We start from the raw sequence: 24,845 nt of genomic DNA, 5'->3' as shown, positions 1-24,845 counted from the left end.
CGTTGGGATGAGGAGAGAGAGATGGACATCTAGTCCATGTGCTCAGAAACCTCAAGGTGACAATTTCCTCACGCTGGCAGAGTTGACACAGCCTCCCTCGTTCTCTCCTGCGGCAGAAACTCGAGCGGCTTCTGAGTTCTACAGTTTCTGTAGGAAATGGGGGAAGGACTGCTTTGGATTGCATGATTGACTTTTAAGATGCTGCAATCCATTTCCAAAGGCCAGTAGGCAAATAACGTGATGTCAACTTAAGTGAAGGGCTGCTGCAATAATGAACCATGTCATCTGCTCTTCAACCTTTGAAAATGCTGCCACTGTTTCTACAGCAATAGAGTTGAGGAGCAGCTGCCTTTCTGACTCATTTTTCTTAGAAGTTTCCACTTTAATCTTTCCTCTGGTAGGCTTTCATCATAGCAACGACGTGGCTAGGCAATACATGCAATATTGCATTCGTGTTGAGGACTCAGTTTCCTAGGTTACCTCCCTCAATCTGTGTTTCAAATTATACCATCAGTTAAGAATTTATATTTCCACACAAAACAGAAATTCAACATTCAAACTACTTATATTCTCAGTGCTCATTTTTCTAATTAGTCATCACTGATTATTATGGTTCTTTGATTACTCATGACTGTTTATCCCACTTACATATCATACTCATTTAATCCATTTGCATTTTCATATATGATTAAAGATATTTATGATATATTAGATGTAAGAAAGAAAACGACAAACATGCAAATGTTTCATTAGTCATCTGTTTTAAAGGGAAAGTCAATAAATACAAAAGAAAATATTAATCAAAATATGGGAGAAATTGCCAGGTTAACATTCTCTCCTCCCGCTGTGTGTGTGTGTGTGTGTGTGTGTGTGTATGTGTGTGTGTATTTATCTATCTATTTATTTATTTTACAGAAAACATGGATTACACAAATAACAGCAGCAATCTCTTGCTTCACCAAGAATCAGGAAATCAAGAACATGTCTTTATTCACATCGCCTGTAGAATCCTCTGAAATTTAGGGACCTAAAACAATCTTTTTAGACACGAGAGATTAAGGTAGTCTTTCATTCAAACTTTTGTAACAGTTAGTGAAGAGTTAGAAGGAAATGTGCATTATAAAGAAGTTCCAGAATTTGAGAATTTGAGCTAGGGAAATCGTCTAGAGGAAGAAATTTGAACTTGGAGGAATTTCTTGACAAGTATGTACTGATATCCAGACTACATGAAAATGTTTTGATCAGGCTTACAAGAGGAATGAAGAGTGGTGCTACTATAATTTGTAAAGGGTGAGTGGCCAGATAAATGGGAGCAGAGGAGGGAAACGCTGATTGTGTCCAATACAAATTACGGTATCTTACTCTGTGTACATCTATAATGAACTCAACTTTCCTACATGGCTTGTAAATCGGTCTTACTGCTTTACAGTCCTACATCACACACAATGATAATTCTTTTGATACAAAGTTTGATTGCTATTTTAATATATTAAGCAATAGATAAGGTCTACATTTTAATAGGAGTTTAGAAATTCCTATTCTCCAACAGTTTACTAACCTCAGGTATACTTCATAATACTCTAACACAGAAGTAGACAATCCCAACAACTAAATTCCATTATTTTAAGAAAGAAAAAGCAAATATCTGTTCCAGTTTCACAAGTTAATACTTTTACATGGGATATTTTATTAGGAAGAGTAAGATATCTTTCTCTATACCTCACTTTTTGAAGTATGATGGAGTTTGGTATAAAACTACCTTCTGGTTGCCAGTGTGTGTTTGTGTGTGTATGTTTTAACATGGTGCAGCCACTTAATTTTATTTGGCAGGACTTGAAACTTCATTAGAATTTTTATTAAGAAAGTCAGCTTGAAGTATGATATTATCATGATGGAATACACTATTAACTACATTTAAGGCACTAGTTTTTACGGTCAGATTACAGCAAATGGAAATTCACATATTTCAATTTCAGCCATGGTACCTTGTAGTAAATATATCAACTTGGGCTGCAAGACAAATGGTTCCTGAATGGATCTCTTTAAGTTGAAGAAGGGGATAGTGAAGATGAAGCTTGGGCAAGTCATGTGTACAGTTAATTCTTTGAGGAAAACACAAATTTCACCATGCAAATAGGCAGTACAGATGAGTGCAGCACAAAGGCTCTTATGCAAAGGCCGAATCTCTGTGTAATAATGTCAGGCACTTATAGGAGTAAGTGAAAATAAAAGGGAAGTCTGGAAAGCAGTAACTACTTTTAATATCTAAAAATAATTGGGAAAAAAGACAAAGAAAGGGAGAATAGACTTCAAGTGAGTTCTTAGAGATGGAACTTGGATGCGATTGAAAGTAATTTATGTTCAGGAGAAGACAAATAAACTTACGCAAGGCAAGATTCAGGAAAAAAATTCTGGTCGAAAAATAGCACACACACACACACACACACACACACACACGGTGCCCAAAAAGTTTATACATATTTTAAGAACAGAAAACTGTATTAAAATTGTAATACTTAATATATACTGATAACAAAAGATAAATACAAGTCACGTTTGACTTTTGCAATTACAAGAGGTGCTCAAAGTGGTTTCCATCAGCGTCCATTTCTGATTATGGCAATCTACTGTTTGAGCAACATTGACCAAAGTGTCCACTTGTATATATTTTTTTGGTACATGTGTGTTCTAAAATGTCATTAAAGGGAGAGAAAGACTGATTAAATTAACATCCAGAATGTAAAATAGCTTCAGAATATGCTATATACAAAGAAATATTAGCACGCCTCTGTTCATTGCAGCACTATTTACAATAGACAAGACGTGGGTAAAACCTTCATGTCCATTGGCAGATGAATGGGTAAAGAAAATATGGTATATATGTATTCAGCCTTAAAAGACAGAAATTCTGCAATATGCAACATAGATGAACCTTGAGGACGTTATGCTAAAGGAAATAAGCCAGTCACAGAAAGACAAATACTATGTTATTCCACTTATATGACATACCTAATAACATCAAATTCATAGAATGAAAGTGCGAAATGGTGGTTGCCAGGGACTGAGGAGAGAGGGAAATGAAGAGTTACTGTAATCAATGGGCATAAAGTTTCAGTTAGGCGAGAGTAAGCTCTAGAGAAAGGCTGCCCTGTACACTTAAAGGGATGTCACAAGGGTACATCTCATGGTGAGTGTTCTCACCACAGCAAAATAAAATTTTAAAAAAGAATGCTATGTATTTAAACTGGAATTCTATAAAACTCACAAAAGAACATGTCTAATATGTAATATATTAAGTGCTTGAGAATATGCACAATAAACTCTTCAGAAGGAAGCACATTAGAATAAAATTAAAAAGCACTTCTGAAACTTTGGTTGCGGGGTGGGGACTGGCGGGGGTAAAAACAACGGTACATTGAGCCTTCACAAATGTATCTTTAAATGGTCACCTGGGTGTTAAACTTAGATATACAATAAAAGAAGAGATTAATTTAATATTGTTTAATATTTCTTTTTAGTGTTGTTAATTCTCCACAATAATGAATAGGATGAAAAGGGAATGTCTCAAGCAAAATGGCATTAGTAATTTCTCTTGAAATTATGAACTTAATTATTATTCTAAGATGAACATTAAAGCATACTCACTGTCTATATCCAAGTGCAACGTCTAACATGCTGAAAAATGGTTAATACCTTGCTCTCTTTTTTAAATAGACAAAATAATTTATAGTCACAGAATACATCTATTAGAAAGAAATGGTTTTTAATATCATCTTTAACATATTAAAAAAGCAACAATTCAATAAGGATCCTTCCATTGTTCTTTATACAGATTTAAATGCTGTCATGTAGTTTATCAGTTACATTTATAATCAATAACCTTCCAATCACTGAGTTTAGAAATTACAGTATTTACTGAGCTAAACTCTCTCACAAAATAAGGCACAACTACATGATCACAAGTAGTAAACACAATACAAATAATGAATCCAAAAACTAAATGAGAAAATATTCATGCAAAAATATCTACAGAAGATATGAATATATGATCCAGTTCAAAGAAGTATAGAATGTCATATACATAACTGCCTCATGGTACAATAAATTCATTACTCCTACACAGAAAGAACTTAGCTACTTCCAATTCTATTGTATATAATTTTACATAAATGTAGTAAGTTTATGCACAATATTCACAGCTGTAACAATAACAAATTGATCGTTAAAATTCAGGCAAAGGGCAATTAAGACACGGTAATGTGTGGCACATTATAATTACAGAATACCATTCATCAAGCTCATGTCTAGGAGTACTAATGTGATGGCACATTTAAATCTTACGGATCAAGTCATCCATGGTTTTATAGCCAAAGTGCATTAAAAAAAATTGCTATAGTCAAATAGGTCATGAATATCAAAATATATGATCATAATTTGCTCTCTACTTAAAAGCTAAACATTTTTATGCAAATGCAAGGTTTAAAAAAAAGTGGCTTTAAAGTTCTCAAAACTATAAAATAATCATAAAGCCTTTTTAAGAGGATTGGGAAACTAACAAATTTGGCAGTTACTATTTAACATTACTGTGAGGAAACTATTAAAGCAGCTAATTCCACATTAAGAGGTAGTTGAACAAAATGTTATTTGTACACTGCTTTGAGGTTTTTGTGTTTGTTTCCCTCTGTTTTCTTCAAAATGAACAAATCCCATACCAGCTCTTTTGTCTTTCTATTTAAAAAATTCCTCTGGTATAGTTTATTGTACATGAACCCAGCAACACTTGATTTCAGCTCATAACTCTGTGCTGGGATTTGGAATTAACACATGACACTGATATGCTTTATGTTAGAGCTGAGAGCTGGGACCCCTACATACTCTAACTCACTGACAAATAGTACCAGCAGACATTTAAAATGTAGTCAATGAGAACTCAGAAGATGGCATTTTTTAGTTAAAAGAAAAAGAACATCCTTTAATTTTTGTTTCCAAAACACCTTAAATTGGTGAGAGTTAACAAAAAAGTATTAGGTCTCATTTCTACTATTATTAGTATAATAGTCCGTGGTAAGTTATTCAGGATCAATGAAATGAGATTAGCTAGATGAAAACTAGAAAATCACTCAGACACATATAATTTCACTTGTTGTCCCCACAATTTTTTTTTTTCTGACTATGTGAGTATGTGGGCGTGGGTGGGGGGCATGAGGGGAAAGGCCTTCAGTGCACACAATTAGGAGATGAAGTGAACAAATATTCTAATCTAGAAGAATTCTCATGAAGTTTTGTTATCTTAAAAGAATAAACAGTGGCGCTGCGAATATATATTTTTCCAACACATTTATTAAGTCACTTATATGTAAAGGTAGAATTAAGACTATTTGAAAGGATTTTTATGTATATGAAAATGCATAAGTAACTTTAGCTCAATTTGTATCATCAAAGTACTATTTTTAATACAGAGCTGCTGTGTTACTTCATTATATATACTAAAGGATACATGTTTATCCAAGTCCGGGGCTTCAACAGCTACTGACAACAGGGTTTACATAAAAGGCTTTTTAAAAAAATAATAAAAGGAATATGTGGCAATCTCTTTTAGTTTATATATGCTGTAGGTACAGCATATATGATAATTTCATTTCTGCATAATATTTGAAAGCAAGTGTATATTATAAAGTATTTAAATGAAATATTAACTCCCATCCTTTCATGCTATTATTACCAAATGACTGTACTGAACAAATGTATAACTTTACATTTCTTCTCTAGGAAGAATAATAAACCAGTATTAAAGACTTGTCTCTTCAGATGTTTTCCAAATTAATAAGACTATGATAATTTCAAGTTCAATTTCATTGTTCAGCATACAAATACGCCAATTTTAAATTATCTTTAATCAGACATTCTGTTTCAGTTCAGATTACAACTTTGGGATTCCTAAATACATTTGTTTTTGGTGAAACTCTGTTCTCCAGCTGTTACCTCAAACTAATTTCACAGCATTATTTTTGCAAAGTAAAAAAACTTACCAGTTGATAATGGAATCCCAAATTAAGAACCATTTTAAACTTAAATTTACAACTTTTACAAATTCTTCCCCATTAGGTAAGAAGAAAATATAAAGTAGAATATTTAATGTCTCCTTACCATCTTTTATTTTGTTTTCACAGGTAAAACTATTGTAATATCAGTTACTAGCTTTAAGATGTAAAAATTATAAAACAATTACAGTGAAGGTAGCTGTGCTTGGGAAGGTTAAAACAAATAAAGATAAAAAGCAGATCCATTAAAAAAACCCCTCGGATTCCTGAAGATGCTGCAGAGACAAAATGAGGGGATAATATGCAGGCTAATCCCACTTACAAGAAACTGAGAACAGGACAATTACAATTTCTACCGTGTTTCCCCCAAAATAAGACCTGGCCGGACCATCAGCTCTAATGCGCCTTTTGGAACAAAAATTAATATAAGATCCGGTATTATATTATTATTATATTATTATATTATATTATATTATATTATATTATATTATATTATATTATATTATATTATAGACCGGGTCTTATACGATATTAAAATAAGATTGGGTCTTATATTAATTTTTGCTCCAAAAGATGCATTAGAGCTGATGGTCCGGCTAGGTCTTATTTTCAGGGAAACACGGTATTACTCATCTTCCAACTGGGGGTGAGTGTGGGAAGCTTTATAGGATTCTTAATGGAGAATATGTGGGAGTTTAAAAATGATGTAAAAAAAGAAAAAAGAAAAAGGAAAATTAACCCTGATCTTTAAAATATAACCCCAAGATAACCATAAAGGAAGCAAATTGGTTTTACAGAGGTTTTCATAAAATCCATCCAAGAGAATTTAATCAGTATTGTTAAACCAAAAACCATGTTTGAGATCTTGGTTAATATATATTTCAATATAAATTGTATTTAGAACACGTGAGTAGTAAATTTATAACATAACAATGGAACGAAAGTATTGACCTGTATATAAGAAAAAAAGAGTCAGAAAGTTTTATAGTTCTGTGCATAACTTCACAAATAGAATATTTAATATATTTAATGTGCTATTGTGCAACATATATGAGGTGATAACATCATTCATGTACATTTCTGTACACTAAATTTGGGAGAAAGAAATAAGTTATGGACATATACTCATGTAATTTGTTAATAACGAAATTAAATTTAAAAAAATACATTGCTATTTTCTGTCCAAAGTTTATTTACATTTCATTGGCTAATTCTAGACTTGGCATGAAAGCTGTTCCGGGGTAAAATGGAAAAAAAAGTAATGAAAGATGAGCCCAAGTCTCACAAAAATAAAAGAGTTTTACTTGATATTGATCACATTCCAAAATAGATGAATTCTAAGTTGGTCTAGTATTGCAACCACTTCCAAATCAAATAGTAGTCCAAGACCTTTATTAAGTACATTTATTAAAAATCGAATGTTAGTGTAATATTACTCTGAAGTTGTGATAACCATTATCCTTGCAAGTCATTGAAACATGCATCACAGACACGAACAGGCTTCTTGGAAGAAGGAGTTAAGGCATTTTTGGCTGAACACTCAGCACAGAAGATATTTCCACATTGTCTACAGTGATGCTGTAAATGACAAAATTAAACAACTTTAAGCATAGAAACTACACCAGACACATTATGAGATTACAAGAATACTGCAAACTGCACTGTGAAGGTATATTAACTTTCAAGTGATTAGTATATTATTTAATAACAAAACATTTTAATACATCAATTTAATCCCTTAGTTAAACTGAATGCTTCCTATTAATCAGATACTATGCTAAACATTTTATATGGATTTTATCATAGAATTCTCAAAGAAACAAGAGGCTTTTAAAAGTGTTAATAAAGTACCTCTATCAGGTGAAAAACTACTATTTGCTAAATGTCTCAGGCATCATTTTTTCAATGGGAATATAAACTTGAAACATCAATGGTATTATTGATGGTATTATTTAGAATAATTTTTTTTTAATCTCTGCTTTTTTTCCCTTTAAAAGAACCCAATGATGACTAAAACATATGAGTTTAATACTGGCACACTAATTCAGAAAATGATTATTCCAAAGAGCAACTCAGTAAGAAGGCAACAACTGAATTTAAAACTAAAATTGAAACATATATGGCAACCAGAAACTAAATTGCATGAAATTTAATTAATCTATGTAGATGTAAATTAACCAAAAGAATGGAAAAAGTTTTTAATCTGTCAAAATTTACTTTGATGGTTAAAACATTAATTGTCACGGAGGAATAAAATCCAGAGCCATAGCAATATAAACAAAATCATTTACCCGTCTCACTGTTACTGAAAAGCCTTTCCCACAGGCCATACAGTTTTGTACCTCATTGTCTTCAGCCCACTTTCTATTCAATGCTTGCGTATGTTTGATCTAGTAAAAAAAAAAAAAAAATTCAATACATTATAATATTCAACATTTTAAAGAATGATGGATAATTTCTAGTTTGTTACCTGAGTTTTACAAACTTTCAACTATAAGCGCCATGGGATAAAATTTTAAAAATAAGAAATATTTTAGTCAACTTCCATTGTCAAAAACTGCTACATTCTTAAGTCTGAATGACAAATCAATCAATCAAAACAATCCAATTTTATTCCTCAAAGGGATTGGTAATTTCTAACCTTTGATGATTTCCCACCCATCCTAATCCTAATGATCAATACTTCCTTGGGACTCTGAGCACATATTCAGAACATTTCTTCAACACATAGCAACTCTTCCATTCCTTGGTGCACTTGCATTTTCCCAGTACTGACAATTCATGAATGACATAGCTCTCAACCTAATCCCTGGGGTCTCTCAGACAAGTTCTTTCCCTCTTATATTTAATTACCCATAACACCTATAACACTGCTACATACACAGTAGTCACTCAAAAGTCTTTATTAAATATTTGAGCTTTTTTTTTTTTTTTTTTAAGGTTGAAAATATGCTTTTTACTAACAGGTAAATGCTGGACTAAAAAACTGCCTGCCTCACATCGCCACGTGACTCACTTGAAGGGACTGATTTTCTCTGCCCAGCTCCTGCACTGCTGCAGTTGTATTATCCAGCTTTCTTTGCAATTCTAGTACTTTGGTTTGAAGCTTTTCTATTTCACCTTCTCCTTTAAGACATCTAGAATAGATTGCAAAGAGATAATTAAAAAAAATATTAAAGACCCTTCTAGAACACAGATAATGAACTACTTTAGTAACTTCAAATATAATACATTAATTTCAACTATTGATTGTTTTAAGGATTAGTTTTTAAATGGCTACTTAAATTCCTGTAGGCACTATGCACTTTTATCAAGATTCTTCTATATTAATAAAAATGTGGAATATGACATCTTTTTATCACTTAGAATGAAAATAAACTAATTTTACTAGAATCAGTCACCTTTCTAGTAGTGCCCTCCTTTCATCCTGATTGTTCTGAACTGTTGCTTCTAATACTGCGATTTCACCGCGTAAGTCATCCGTCTGCTTCTCGAGCTCACTAACTCTCCGCTGACTGGACTGCCACTCCTTCTTCACAGTACCTAAGTTTTCATTTAATGCTGTAATCTGCATGGTAAGTTTAGCTTCATTTTCTTCATGCTTCTTCATTCCTACTTCTTTTTCTTTGATTTCAGAATGCTGAGTAAAGGAAAAATAGTGAGGGAAGAAACCTATTATAAAAGTAGTGTAAAATACATTTAAGTTAGTTATTGAATTGAAAATACTGGCAACATAAACAATATTACTTCTTCAAGAAAGAAGGCAGGACAATGTATTTCATTATACACTAATAAAATTGAGTCCACAAACATCTGTGTAATCTGCATTGGCTCCAATGCCAGAATGCTGAAGTGATGGTCAGCAAGCCTCTTATAAGATCCAGCTAAAGTAAGGCAACTTGAGAGTTTCCTTTTTTCCACTAGAGCAGGGGAAGTACACATATGGGTGTGTTCTGGAGACAAAGTGCCCTGGAGACAAAGCTAGCATTTTCTTATGTTTCAAATTCCATATAAATCCTTTTGTTTCTATCAACCTGCCAAAAACCAATACAAACCCTTCAAATCACTGTGTGAATGGAGACTGCAATTCTTTAACTAAAACTTTCAGCAGTCAAGTTATCTGGGGATATTGGGACTTAATCCAATAAAGGAAAGCCAGGTGTTTCCCATTTGGCATGTACAACTTAGGGAAGGAAAAGCAGACTTTGGTCGTCATGATTTTACACGGAAGTTTCTGTTCCCTGTTATCAACACTGACCCTGACCAAACACAAGAGTTTAATGTGATTAGCATTCAGTCTACGGAGCTGTGGATTTGTTTTTCTGGCACTAAAACTGTTTTTATTTTTTCTGAATTATGCGTTACTGGATTTTCACTTATATAAACGAAAATATAATTACAGAATAAAATATTTCCAAGCATATATCAGTTGTTTCAACAAACCAGATCTCCTTTAATAAAAATTAAAATGTTAGGTGAGAATTTGAATAACTTCAAGTAGAAAAATCCTCTCTTACTGGATTGATTTACAAAATCAATTACAAAACACACTTTACATCATTAACTTACTGACCAATTTAGCTTCTTTCTCAATAAATTCTTTCTTGAGCTCATCTTCTTCCTTCTTCACCTGCTCTTTTAGCGTCTGCTGATTTCTCTTCTCCTGCTCAAGAGCTGCCTTCAGCGAATCTACTTTCCCTTGAAGCTCTAGTTTCTGCTGGATCAAAAGCTGTTTGGCATCCTTGAGATTTGTTACTTCCTATTGAAAAAGACCAAATTAAATCATCCTTTATAGGAAATATTTCAAAATGTAGCTGAAATTTATGCAACTTATCACAATATACACAACATTGAGTTTTAGCATCTTCTCTAATGAGGGTCTTAAAGTTCAGTATTTCAAACAATTGCTTAAAAAGATGCAAGATTATTTACTTCCTGCTCAACCATCATTTAAATTTAAGTGACAGTTTATATTTGATGTTTTGATTGAATCATGTGAAAAATTTCTACCCTGTTTCCCCTTCTTCATTTAGCAAGTGTTTATTAGTCACCATGTAGGTACTACACACTATGTTAGGTCCTGGGGATTTACACAAAAGTGAATTATATACATTGCCTGCTTTAAGGAAGTCACGTTTGGGAAGAACATAATGACATAATTAATTATAAAGCAAAGTTGTAATATACTGATAGACATAAAAGGTATTAGGAGAGCACTCAAGAGAGAATCTAACCTTTCTCTAAGAAAATTAATAACATTTTCCAGAGCAAATTATAAACAATTCGGTTCTTCAACTGGCACCCTAACTACACTGATGACAGGAAAACGTTCAATTGATTATTAAAGAATTTTAGGATGAAAACAATGAAGAAGCAGAATCTCTTACAATCTTAACCCTAAACTCTTACATATTTTGAAGTTGACTATCTACAAGCATAATTTTCTAAATCAATAACTTTCTTATCATCTCAACAAAATCTAAAATTTTAGGGTTACTTTGCTTTATTCAGTAATCGGAAAACAAAAGTAACAGTTTTGATATGTATGTAGATATTATGCAACACACGAGTTCTCAGAGAGCAAGAGAATTTGTCAAAAACAACAAAACAATGTTCCTGGTACATAGCAGATTCTCAATAAATAAATACGTATATATTTTAAATTTAAACAACCATAATACAATACAAAAGAACAGTGATTATCTTAACATACCTTTGTGCTTTCTTGCTTGTGGGACTTGAGTTCTTCACTCAGTTTAGCAATTTCCTTTTCTTGTCTACACTTAATTTCCTCTACATCTGCCAATTTAGATTTTTCATTTACTAGTTCTTTTTCTTTCAGTGACTGTAGAAAAATTATTTATTAAAACATAATTTTATAGTAAACATTTAACTGACAATTAATGTAATAAAAATGACTGCTACTATTTATGACACTGTCTCTGCCCCTTTCTACCTTAGTTACCATGAGCAAATTACTTTCCTTCTCTTGCCTCCGTGCCCTTAGTCATACATGTGAATAATAAGATCATTCTAAGGATTAGACAGAGTTAATACTGTAAAATGAATAGTTCCTGGCCAAAGTGCCAACAAAATTTAGCCAAAACTACCATTCTCACTCTTATTGATACTCTTTTCATTGTTCTTATTATCACTATCAGTATCTTTATATAAGGCACTTAGCTAGGAATATTATATATTATCTAATTTAATATCTATACTAGGTAGCGTTTTTAATCCTCATTTTATAGGTAAACAAACAAAGGTTTAGGGAAGTTAAATAATCCATTAGACTTAGAAGCAAAACTAAAACAAGGTCTGCTTAATCTATAGCCCTTGCAACAAAAGGCCTATAAACTATCCTTCTGTCAGAATTTTCTAAAGTTGAGGCACAAATCATGAACTTCACTTGAGCTTCACCAGCCCCACCCACAAAAACATCCCCCAATCTTTTTAATTAAAGACAATTTCAGAAATTCCATTATATATATATATATATATATATATATATATATATATATATATATCTCAAGAACTTCAGGAATTGCACACTTCAGAATAAGCTGATGGAAATAATACAATTTCAATTATGAAACCAAAAATGAAGTGTTCCCTAGACTCTGAATTTCTCTTTCATATAGAATTTTAACTTAGTTTTAAATGTACCAGTCATATAATATAATGTTTTCAACTTTACAACATCATCATTTATACAAAATGCCTCTCACCTCCCCTTAGAAAAAGTTGGTTCTTAATTTTAGGAATTCTTAACAAGCTTAAGAATGATTTCTAGACCTTTTATTATCTCATTCACACATCTAGAGGATAACATGTTATATGAGAAATAGTTGAGGAGCTATACTTTTTGAATAACCAAGGGTCTATGGTGTGAAAAATAGATTAGTTTGTAAAACTAAAAGGAGCAGCAAGAGAAAAAGGGTAGAAATGAAAAAGGAAGCTATTTTAGGAAATACTTCCTAGCATTAAGATTCCAATTACCAAAAGCATTTTATCAAAAACTGGAAGCCCATCTGAGAGAGCTGTTGAAAATAAAGGTGGTGCTCGTAATGAGGGTAAGAGGTTTGACTGGATGACCTCATGATCACCGCAACTCTGAGATTCTAGACTTAGTCAGAAAATGAAATACCTTTTCTTTTTGAATATCTTGTAGTGCTTTAAACTGCTCCTTCAACTGCTGTTCTTTATTTGCTGCATCCTGCTCCAAAGTAGCCTTGGCAGTCTTCAGTTCTTGAATCAATTTATTTTGGTTTCCAATTTGATTTCTGTTTGTAATCAAGTCTTCCTGTGCTAGAGAAAACTTCTCTTCTACAGACTTATAAAACACAATTTCCCCAAATTATTATATGTCATTTTTCTTTTTTTGCAAATTTCAACAGAAACGTAACAGCTAACATAAGCATAGTGAAAAGCAATAAGCTATAAAAAGATAGTATGTTGTGCCATGCCCTTCAGTATAATGTAAAAGAGAAAGAAGGCTAGATAATTAACTCTCTTGCCTATGGAAACATTTATTACATAAAATATTTGATAAAGTCGAAGTAATTCCAAAACCTCTAGAAATAATCTGTTAAGTATTTACTGGCTAAGTGATATGAAGGAATATCACTTATTAGTAAGTAGGGACCATATCAAACACACTCTGAGAATATATATATATATATATATATATATATATATATATATATATATATAAATATATACATATATATGTATACATATATATGTGTGTGTGTATATATATATATGGTTAGAGAGAAGACATGGAGAGACATTTAAAAAGAGATATAGTTAAATCCTACGCTATGTGAAAATATATGTTTTGTAGGATCTTTGATATTTATTGACATGCTAAAACCTTTAATAAGTAAAAAGGGTTTTTCCTTCTTGGTAAAAAGAGTAACTGTATTTCACATCTGCCAACCTAATCAAGTGAACTGAAAAAGGAAAGTCAACCAGACATCTGAGGCTGTTTCTGACGAGGCCATCACCTCATCCTCTTAACTTCCCATCCATGTGGCACAGTAGTATTGTCACTTAACACAGTCCATAGTTGCTCACTGTTCTAAGGCCCAAATATTTTGAGAAGCCAAACTGGGGGAAAGGGAAAGATTTCTGACCTATTAGGTTTGATTTGGAGCAGATATGTTAGTAGGCAGGTAATGGCAATGGCAGGAACCTTGCCGCTCTCTGCTGCTGTCGCTAAGAATCAGCGGTGGGGGGGGGGGGGGTAACTAACTCGAAGATCCTCTTCCTCCATCTAGAAGAAGTTCATCTTTCTTATTGTGGAGAATAGTTCCTTTGAAAAGGAGGCAGAAGATAGAATTCAGGAAGGATCCCTGCTGGTCAACCTCACCTACAGTAGGCATTCAATAAAAAATAGATGAAAATAAATAAATGAATGAAGACCTTATTTAAGGAACTTCTTAATAAGGCTGCCTGAAAGAGAAAGTTTATTCCTTACAAATAACTCAGTTCAGAAGTCTTTCTGATATAACTTAAATTTCCATTTTTCAGAAGCTTCCAGTAGAACACAAAGAAGAAATTCTAAGGCTTCTTTTTCAGGAGAGACCTCAAGTCCTCTCGTCCTTTATTAGTCAAGCACCTCCCGTTAACTGAGTACACTACTAAGGCACAGGAGGGAACAAGATGGTCCTGACTTAGGGACCTGACTATGTAGCCTGAAGAACAGAACCAGCCTGTGAAATGGGAGCTGCACAAGGTAGCAGAGCATTTGCTTTGTGCTAAATGCACAGAAAAACGACACGCGTGAGAAGTTTCTGTGGAATGTGTTTACAGAAGGCTTCAGGGTGTGTGTGGGAATTGACCCAAGTATCGTAAGGAGTGAGAGTGATTTTAGGTAAAAAGAACAAAATCGGACAATGCCTAGTCCATGCAGCCTACAGCAATTGTAATTAGGTAATAAAGGTCTTGATCTAAAGCTAAAGAATACCAAGGCTCGCTAGAGACTGAGAGCAACAGTGCCCTCAACCTCTGACCACAAGAATTCCAAAATGCTCATGGTTTAAACAAGCCTATAAAATTTTAAACACATAAAAACCCAGTGACTAAATCTTTACAGCCAAGTTCAAAATCTGGACTACTCTTTTTCTGAATATGCCAAGACATATTGCTCTAATTTGCTTGTGAATATTCATCTACATCTTTCAGTGGTATATTGCCATACATTTTAAACATTCCTTTTATGTTTCTTGTTGCAGACTATGTTATTTTCATCTGCTCTGCATCTCTTCCCTGAGGGAGCTCCTCTGTCCCTTTCAGTGATTGAGTTGGGGCTCTCTGTACCCCATCCACTCCCATTAGACTAGGCAAATCCCTGAGTACATCAACTACCAACTTTAACCCTGAATCAATATCCCAGTCACATTACCATACTGTAGCTAAAAAGAATGTCTGCAGTGTTCTGTGGTAGCTCTCATGTTTTCCCTTTCTTCTTTCAAAATAAAACTTAAAAATTTTTAGTTATCACTTTTCCTTGATGACTGATGAAATGACATAAGGAAGAGTACTAGACTGTGAAGATTTATATTTAATTCTGAACTTATTATCCCAGAATTTTCACTTCACTCAGGGTACAAAATTTACAATTAAATTTCACTTTTACTTTTCCTCCACAATAAAGAATAGCGCACAGCACAGCCAATTTGAAATATCTAGTCAACAAACTTAAGTATTTCATAAATAATCCAGCAGATGGGGCTAAAGGCATAGATCAGCCGAGACCATCATTTGCCACTCCACTGGTGTCTTGGAGTGCACTGTCAGCCCACAGATGGCAGCCTTGCCTTAGGCAGGTGTCATGTTACAAGCTTCTGAACCTCTTCCTTTCTCCTACATAACGAGATCACATAACATCACTGAAGCGAAAGAAAAATAATGGCTGATAGCCAGGTCTTATTCTGGCCTACAATATCACCTAAACTTCCCTAGGAATTTCTTTTTTTAAAAATTAACTTGCTAAGTAGTTCTGATACTTTTCAATTTGGAAGCATTAATACAGAACTTATCAATACTCTATTTTACAAAAAAAAAAAAAAAAAAAAAATCTAGTGAAATGATGATAAAGGAATAAAAGGCTGCAACACTAGGCCCGTCACAAACCAATACTGGCCTCAGTCTACACAAGGAAAACCTTCATCTACACGGGGAAGCTTGGGGATAGAGGATCTATCCATGGCCTCTTAATAGTTGTGAAACTCCACAGCAGCTTTATCCCTCTATCTTTCACTTTTTGCCCATATTTACATTTGAATTATTTTTTCATGTATAAAACTATTAGTATATGATGTAGATTCCAGTCATAATAAAAATGTTGTTGGCTTAATGAAATACATTGATTTACTATGTTATGTTCTTGGGAAAAATACATCCATATAAAAAAAAAAGAATGTGATTTCTATAGGACTTCTACACTCAGTGAAGTTTCATCTCCTTTATCACCTAAATATCCTTCAAATTCATCCACACTCTTCCTCTTTACTCTTCCTAGCCCGAGCCACCATCCTCGGGAACTGGACCACTGCAGTCTCCTCGCAAGTCTCTACACTCAGCCATGATCCCCTACAATCCATTCCTCATCCTGCAACCAGCCATTGGCCTAAAATACAAATCTGAACAAATCCTTTCAGTGGTTCCCTACTGCTTTCCAAACTCTTCCACAAACATTCCCTGACTTTCAATAGTGTTGTAAAGAAAAAACAATTTAAAGCTACCTAAACTGCAAGCAACTAAGACGCTCTAAGTTTCAGGTGGTGTTTTTGTCTTATAACAACTCTTACTAATTTTGAACTTAACCGTATACATATATATTCTACTGTTGGTACTATGAAAATTCTTTTACCAAATTTCCTATTGCTTTGTCAAACCATTAGTCACCATTGATCCCTTCACTTCCCTTGCAGCATGTGTGTGTTTAGCCCTTTTGTTTCACTTGTCTCTCTCATAAATCTCTTTTGTTACATTCTTTTTAACTTTAACCCCAGTTCTAATCAACTCATACCTTGATTACTGGAATTTATGGAGGAAGGAAGGGAGATAGCCTCCTAACTTATCTCTCTAACACTAGTTTACCCCAGGGTCCAGTCCAAGCTGTCTGTAAGCCACTTCCAGGTTAAGTTACATAAAGTACTATTTTTTTCATTTTACTCCTCTGCATAGTTTTAATTTTTCCCCCAAACATAAAGTTCAATCATCCTTGCTAGGCATCTAACCTTTTTAACTTTGGCTTCCAAATACAAACTAGCACTCTAGCAAGACAATTATGTTAACTGTCTCCTGGTTTTGCTCATTGCCACTGCAGCACCTTTTCTCAAATGTGCCCCGAGTGAAATAATTTTTCTCAAGACATTCTGTGTATTTAAATTCTATATATTCTATACACCCTTCTTGACCTGGTCAAGTCCTACTTCCTTCATAAAGCCTTCCCTATGACAGCCTGTGAATAAAATACAGACTTACTGTGTGTGTGTGTATTTGTATGTGTGTATGTGTGTGTGTGTGTGTGTGTGTGTGTATATATATATATATATATAACATATATAAATATTCTGATTCTCAGAATTTTTCAATGCACTTGAAATTAAACAAACAAAAAATCCAAACATAAGAAAGAAACAAATGTAAAATATTTAACTGTGACCAAAAAAAATGATACCTGAATGCTAATACATAAAAATTGTTTACCCTTTTTCCATATCCTTCATTTTAATAAACATGATACTTTATCAAATCAAATAGTATTGCCAAGGACAAAGTTTCCATATGTTTAGATAATGAAGGGTAAGTTTACTTTGAGCTATAACCTCCTAATTTTAATCATCAGGCATTCCAGTAGTCTTGGGAAGGTAACAAATGTATAAAACTAAGTCAGTATTGCCTGACCACAATAAAATTTTTGCATTTTCACAAGTGGTTTACATTTAAAACTCCTTACATTTTCTAACAGCAGTACTGTTTAAAAGTTATTTTTTTTTATTATACATAAAGAGCAAATTCTTGAGATAAGCTAATAATATAGCAACATATTTCTAAATTATTTTGCTATTATAGGTATGTTATTTTTAAATGTACTTACATATATCAGATATTGTTATAAAACAATCTAATTTTTAAAAAGCATGTTACTCCAAAAATAATAATTTAATAGAAAAGCAGTGTGATATTCAACAGATACTAACATTCCCTTGCCCATTTGGGTTGAAATCAATCATTTAATTAATGTCTATAAACAACTTACTGAGTTTTTATGATAACTATAGCTTACTATACCTTAAGATCTTGTCTTGTGGCAAGAAGTTCAGATTCCTTCCCATAGAAATCAGACTGGAGCTGTTTTAGGCTTTCCTGACTTTTCTCATAGGTGTTTTGTAACACTGACATTTGCTTCTTCTCTGCTGCAAGTTCCTGTGCTGCTTGTGCTGACTGTTGCTGTAGCTTATTCTCAAGCTCTGTCTGAAACATACAATAGTTATTTAAAACAGTCTGCATACCAAAAACCAGTCACAAATATAAAATGAAATCCACATAACTAAGAAGATTCCTGAGAACAAATTGAACTGCATTTATGCCTCCAAACTCTTCTACTTTACTAGAGTAACTTACTTACTTTACAGTTACAAAGTTAAAGAATTACAAAATCCAACAAGTCCTAATTTAAAAACCAAAAAATTAAAAAGCAATTAAATAAAGAACAAAAGCATTTCACTGGGACGTCCTAAGTATCAGGGTCACAGAAGACTGAGAGTACCAACCATATTCAGAGGAAATTGCAGTGCTAGAGGCTTTAGAAGATGACATAGCTTCAGGTTAAACTAAAGGAAATTTCTACAGGAAAGAAATTAAAAAGTTGTTACTATGCTGAAGTTGTTGTTTCTAGTCCTTGAAATATAAGAATAATTTAGGAAATTTCTACAGGTCATCTTTATTAATATCAAGGAAGAAAAAGAAAATCTTGCAAAGGTCCAATTCCTCTAAACTCTAAACTTATCTTTAGTCTTTAAGAAGATTCAGGAGATATGCACTAATTATGACATAATTAAAGTACATGTATGCATAGTATGAAAATAAGCACATGGCTTTTAAAATAAATACACTACTTCAGTGAAACTGCTATTGAGGTCACCAGCAACCGCCTTGTTCCAGAATCCACTGTTCATGTCTTTGTCCACATTGGTTGGACTTGACCTCCCAGCAGTACTTGAAATAGTTGATGACGTCCCTCTAGAAACACTCTTCAACCTGGTTTCCAGGGCACCTTACGTTTTAGGTTCTCCTTCTACCTCGCTGGTCATTCCTTCTTAAAATCTTTTACTAGCTCTTCTTCTGTGTGACCTCTTGATGTTGTAGGACCCCAGGTTCTGGCCCTGGCCCTCTGCTAGTCTACATACAGTCTCTTTCCAGATCTCACCTAGATCACTTACAACTGACTCCTGAATTTATGTCGCTAGCTCCAACCTCGCTGCCTGAACTCCAGCCTCTTTATATCCAGTACTTCCCTGACCTCGCCACTGAATGATTGATAAATATCTATCTCTAGCGGAACTCTTGATTAATGACAGCAACCCTGCTCATCAAAAAGCTACTGCTTCTCCCATAAATATGGCCGTCTATCCACTTGTATAAGTCACAAACCTAGATGTTATTCTTGATTCCTCTTTTCATAATTTCTTACCATCTAATCTCTCAGCAAGTCCTGATGACTCAAATTCCAAAATACATCCCTAAATCTTCCACTTCTAACACGTTAGTGCATGCCATCCATCATCATGTACTGTCTGAACTATTACAATAGTTTTTCAATTCCTTCCTTGCTTGCTCCTTTTCTCCCTTTAGTCAGAAAAACTGCACCATTCTCTGCTCAAAATTCTCCAATCAATTCTTACTGTCCTTAGAACAAAATGTATCATTCTCTGTTATCCTATACTCCACAAGTTTGCAGGTGTATGCTTTGGTCCCTGGCTACGTTTCTGAGCTCATCTCATATTACTCTTCTCTCCCACTATACTTAACCTACATTGGTTTTCTCTTTTAGAAAACAGCAAACTTGTTCTGGCCTTAAAGTCTTTATACTAGTTGTCCCTGCTAATCTTTGTATGGATAGTTCTTGTATTTCATGTATTGGCTCAAATCTCCTCAGACAGGCTTCTTTGATCACCCAACCTTTAGTAGGACTCTGTCCCATCACTGCCTTTCACATCACCTTGTTTAGTTTCTTCCCACAAGGAAGTGTAAGCTCCATAAGAAAAGGTTCCTTGTCTGTCCGTGGTTGTATCTCCAACACCCAGAATTGTGCCATGGCATAAAATATGCCTATCAATATTTCTTGAATAAATGAGTGACAAATAGAGTTGAGGTGGAAAAGTCTGAAATATCTAGTAAAAGGTACTGTAATGGACCAGGTAAGAGAAAATGATAGCCCGGACTGAGACTGTGGCTGTGGGAAATGAGAAGCGGGGAGTTGAACCCCCCACACATTGTCTGATAACATCCCAGGCCACCTCCCTTTCAGTTTAGATTTTTAATAATGAAGAATTCCTGGACATCAGACTATACTGCATTTACACATTTTCTTTGTACTATACTACTTCTTTTCTTTAACACTTTTTCTAGTGTTCTTTCTCTTTAATCACTTTTATGGTTTTCAACTAAGCCCTCTGCAAAGTCTCAATAATGACCATAATGGCCTTGAAGCCTTATATTTGGACCTTTATTATCTTTATTCTGACAGATTCATTCATTCATTTAAAAATTATTGATAGCTTATTTGTTAAAACAGTTCTCTGACTTTGAGGAACTGAAATCTAGTAATGAGAAAGTTAAATTTTAAAAAAAACAAAAAACAGATCAATGCAACAGTTTAATAATTACTTTAACAGAAGTGAACTCAAAGGCCCAAAGGAAAATGCAGGAGGGTCAGTCATTTATCTTTTATCCTTCACAAAATGGTAAGGTTTTGCTCTAAAATGGGTCTGATAGCATTTCTCCCTTCTTAAAACCCTTAAAAATACATTATCTCAAACTTTACAACAATTCTATGGTCCCATTTTATTGACCTCAAAAAGATAAATCACTTCCCTGTGAGCATAAACCTAATGTGTGTTATACAAAATTGAAATTCAGATCTGCCTGACTCCAAAATTTACCTTCTTTCCATGATGCTACACTGCTTTTCAACAAAATCTGCCTCTTCTTGCTTTTCAATGATTCTCCAGTTGCTCTCAATTCCAAGTCTAATTTACAGAGACTAGTTATCCACCCAATACTCCCCAAAACGCTGTCCTCCTCAAGGTTAAGAAGTGTATTCATTATTCTAGCATCTATACACTAACTAATAAGTGAACTGCTATGGCTGAATGTTTGTGTCCCCCCAAAATTCACATGTTGAAATCCAAACCCTCAAAGTGATGATATTTGGACATGGTGCCTCTGTGAGGTGATTAGGCCATGAGGGTGGAGCCCTCAGGAATGTAATTAGTGCCCTTATCAGAAGAAACACAAGAGAGAGAATCTCTCTCTGCCATATGAGGTTATAGTGAGAAGGCAGCTGTTACAAACCAGGAAGTGGGCCTTCACCAGACACTGGATATGTCAGTTGCCTTTGCCTTGGACTTCCCAGCCTCTAGAACTGTGAGAAATAAATGTCTATTTTTCAAGCCACCCACTCTATGGCATTGTTGTCATAACAGTCTGAACTGAGACAACTACCAAGAACATTTCCTCTAAGTCTCATAATCTTCAAGGTGTCTTCTAATAAAACCATGCGAAGCATAGGCAATATACATTAATCATAAATCTGAAAGAAATCTTACTGTAACCAACAATTTAATGAAAAAGAAAGTGTGGTAAAAATAGTTGTTTTTTCTTAATTCACTAAGTTACGATGGTATAAAAATGAAGATCTGGAGAATACTTGGATACCAGGCTAACAGATTTTCAAGAAAAAAAAAAATGACCTCAAGTTATCAAAGCATACAACAAAATATGTGCTGTGATAATTATATCTTGACCTATGGTTTTATATAATAACACCAAAAAAAGGGATAGAAAAATCTGTCTACTCCTGTTTGTATTATTAGAAAACTACTCTTTTATAAAGTGGCATAACAATTATAAAAATACTGGTAAACATAAACTATATATTTATGCAATTATTTTTTCTCTAGTAATATGATAGCCAACTCTTAATGACATGAGACAATTTATTTGTTCTCCATAGTAGGGATTTTACTTCTCTCTTCTTCATGGAACAACTAATATGCACTTTAACAGTGGGGAAAAACTCATTTTGTTCAAAGATCAAGTACAGTCCATTTTTATTAACTCTTGATCTGGAGAACTATCAAAACATGTTTAAGAATGAAAAATAGAGGCTCAATATTAAATTGGAATAGGTTTGGAAATGGAAACCATTATGATGTAACTTAAAATATCAAACAATTATGCTACATGAAATCTACACTACTGAATTTTTTTCATATATCCCATTTTGTGATTTTTGTTCTTGATTATTTTACTTTAATAATTTATTTTTAAATTCCTTTAAAATTTCCTAATATACTAGAGAGTTTGTATAAATCATTCCTTTTAACATTGTGTTAGTTATATGCTATTTTACAAAAGATCATTTTATGTCTAGCAGATAAATACTTAGTGCTAGAATTTTAAATAAGAATTATCTGACAACATTGTTATAGTGAATGGGAATCCAGCCTTAGATATTTAATCATATAATTATTTTTATACATTTAACTTAGAAATATTTTGAGCATATATAAATTTTTCTTTGTTGCAACTCATCTGTGTTAATTATCATATTATTATCTTAATTATAAACTTTTTCTTCCCATGAAAAGTAAACAAATATATCACTACCTTCAATGAGATAGCAGTTTTAACTTCTCCCTGGAGTACTTCAATTTGCTTTTTCTTCTGTTCAGTCAATTGCTTTAGCTCATTTATGTTCCCCTGAAGCTGCTGTTCTTCTTTTTCCTTTTGTTTTAAAGCATTCTGGGCCTGTGTGACTTGTCCCTGCATTGAATTGAGTTCCAACTTCAACTGATGAGAAGCCTAAAAGAAAATTAAATCTATTTAGCATTCATTTATTCATTCAAAACACATTTACTGAGGATCTAGTACATGCCAAGCACTATTCTAGATAGAAACTACTGCACTTATTGGCTACAGGTAATCAGTAGTAAACTAAAAGAAAAATCCCTGCCTTCATGGAGCTTTCATAACAGACACTATTCACTATTACATGATATGCTGGATTAATCTTCAATATTCGCTTAATCCTACCCACTTTTTTAAATTTATGATTATATATTTGGATAGAGCTTGGAAATGAACTAGACTCGTATTCCCTTGTATCATAGAAAATAAGATTATCAACATCAGTCTTTAGATTGCTGGAATGTCTACTGTCATTCTAGAATATCCTCAAAATGCTAACTGAGCCTATTGCCCATGGTTAATCAGAAAGATTAGCTCCATATTAAGTATGATAAAACTAAAATCACGTCTGGCAATGTTTAGTATCTGTCTGATGACAATAAATTACACCACATGACAGATTCCTCATTCAGAGAAATGGGACACATTTTGCTACTACCTTGCTTTTACAATCTACTAGCATATACTTCTGTTCACACTGAGGTTCCTCTGTGGCCAAAGTGAACTACTACTATTCCTCAACCTTGCAGCCCAAATCATGTATGTTTTCATATTTTATGTATATTTTATTAAGAACCTAATTTGAGCACTTGACCATGTTCAAAGTTACTTTTTTAAAAGTTTCAGTGCTACATACAGATGCTTCAGCTTGTTTCCAATGCAAAGGGAACTATTTTTGTGCAAAACAGGAGTCAGGTAATATAACAATGATGATTACGTTATTATAATCAATCAATGATAAAATAATAGCTAACATTTGAGTATTTATTTTGTTATAGTCAGTGTTCTAAGCCCTTTGAAATATATTAACTCATTTAATTCTCACAATAATCCTATGACATACATTCTATTATTAGCCCCATTGTACTGCTGAGGAAACTGGAACACAGAGATTAGATAATCTGCCTAAAACAAAGCAAGACAGCATAGCTAACAAATGGCACAGCCAGAAATATTTCTGGACAATCTGGATTCAGAGCTTGGGCACTAAGCCACCATAATTTCATATTAAAGACTTGTCAGGAGTAGGTTTTACTGTTTTATCAAATCAGATCTCTAGAAAGCTAGTACATGACTAGACTCTAGTTGCTAGGGTTATGTCTTCACAGAATAACAACTAGACATTATAACCGTTTACTTACTCATTTGCTTATTTGTTTCTGATAGAAAGCAATAGAAGCATTAACCATAGAAAAATCTCTTGATTGTTATACAACCATTATCCAAATATACCATTATTGTAAATGTCAATGAAATAAAGAGTCCTTAAAAGGTCATTTCTATGTAAAGTCTATCAAATTTTTTTCCAACCACCATAATGTTCCTTAATCTAGATTATCTAATTATAACTCTATAGTTAGTTGACTCAATTTTCCATCTTTATTAATTATAATCCTCAATTCTGGGCCTTTTATTATAAACTACCTTTTAGTACTTTTTTAGTACTAGGTAGAACACAAATGACAATTTGAAACTATATATATATGATTCATTACATTTCAGAGAAATAAACCTTCCTTTGACTTAAGAATCAGTGAAGACAGTTTTAAAATATAAAGACTTTATTATGCTTTACATATTTTATGTTACAAAAAC

At 33.3% G+C, this 24,845-nt stretch overlaps 2 protein-coding genes across 15 annotated transcripts in view; one reads left to right on the top strand and one right to left on the bottom strand.

The window, feature by feature from the left end:
* The window catches only part of PLEKHG7 (pleckstrin homology and RhoGEF domain containing G7), a 56,883-nt gene extending 53,388 nt beyond the window's left edge, over positions 1–3,495 (top strand). For all 7 annotated transcript variants that reach the window (XM_019710286.2, XM_074325289.1, XM_074325291.1 and 4 more), the window contains one exon: positions 916–3,495. In XM_019710286.2, coding sequence (XP_019565845.2) covers positions 916–1,023 — 108 coding nt within the window. In that variant the 3' untranslated portion in view covers positions 1,024–3,495. The remainder of the gene's footprint in view (positions 1–915) is intronic.
* Positions 3,496–3,742: 247 nt separating this feature from the next.
* Positions 3,743–24,845, bottom strand: part of EEA1 (early endosome antigen 1) — a 114,304-nt gene continuing 93,201 nt past the window's right edge. For all 8 annotated transcript variants that reach the window (XM_019710311.2, XM_019710309.2, XM_019710307.2 and 5 more), the window contains 9 exons: positions 22,950–23,144; positions 18,348–18,530; positions 13,189–13,374; positions 11,755–11,886; positions 10,615–10,800; positions 9,443–9,681; positions 9,058–9,178; positions 8,333–8,431; positions 3,743–7,619 (listed from right to left, as the gene is read on the bottom strand). In XM_019710311.2, coding sequence (XP_019565870.2) covers positions 7,497–7,619; positions 8,333–8,431; positions 9,058–9,178; positions 9,443–9,681; positions 10,615–10,800; positions 11,755–11,886; positions 13,189–13,374; positions 18,348–18,530; positions 22,950–23,144 — 1,464 coding nt within the window. In that variant the 3' untranslated portion in view covers positions 3,743–7,496. The remainder of the gene's footprint in view (positions 7,620–8,332; positions 8,432–9,057; positions 9,179–9,442; positions 9,682–10,614; positions 10,801–11,754; positions 11,887–13,188; positions 13,375–18,347; positions 18,531–22,949; positions 23,145–24,845) is intronic.

This window comes from Rhinolophus sinicus, linkage group LG02 (assembly GCF_036562045.2).
Source record: "Rhinolophus sinicus isolate RSC01 linkage group LG02, ASM3656204v1, whole genome shotgun sequence".
Lineage (NCBI taxonomy): Eukaryota > Metazoa > Chordata > Mammalia > Chiroptera > Rhinolophidae > Rhinolophus > Rhinolophus sinicus.
The sequence above is the reverse complement of the archived record's forward strand: the minus strand, read 5'-3'. Positions and strand labels throughout refer to the sequence as shown.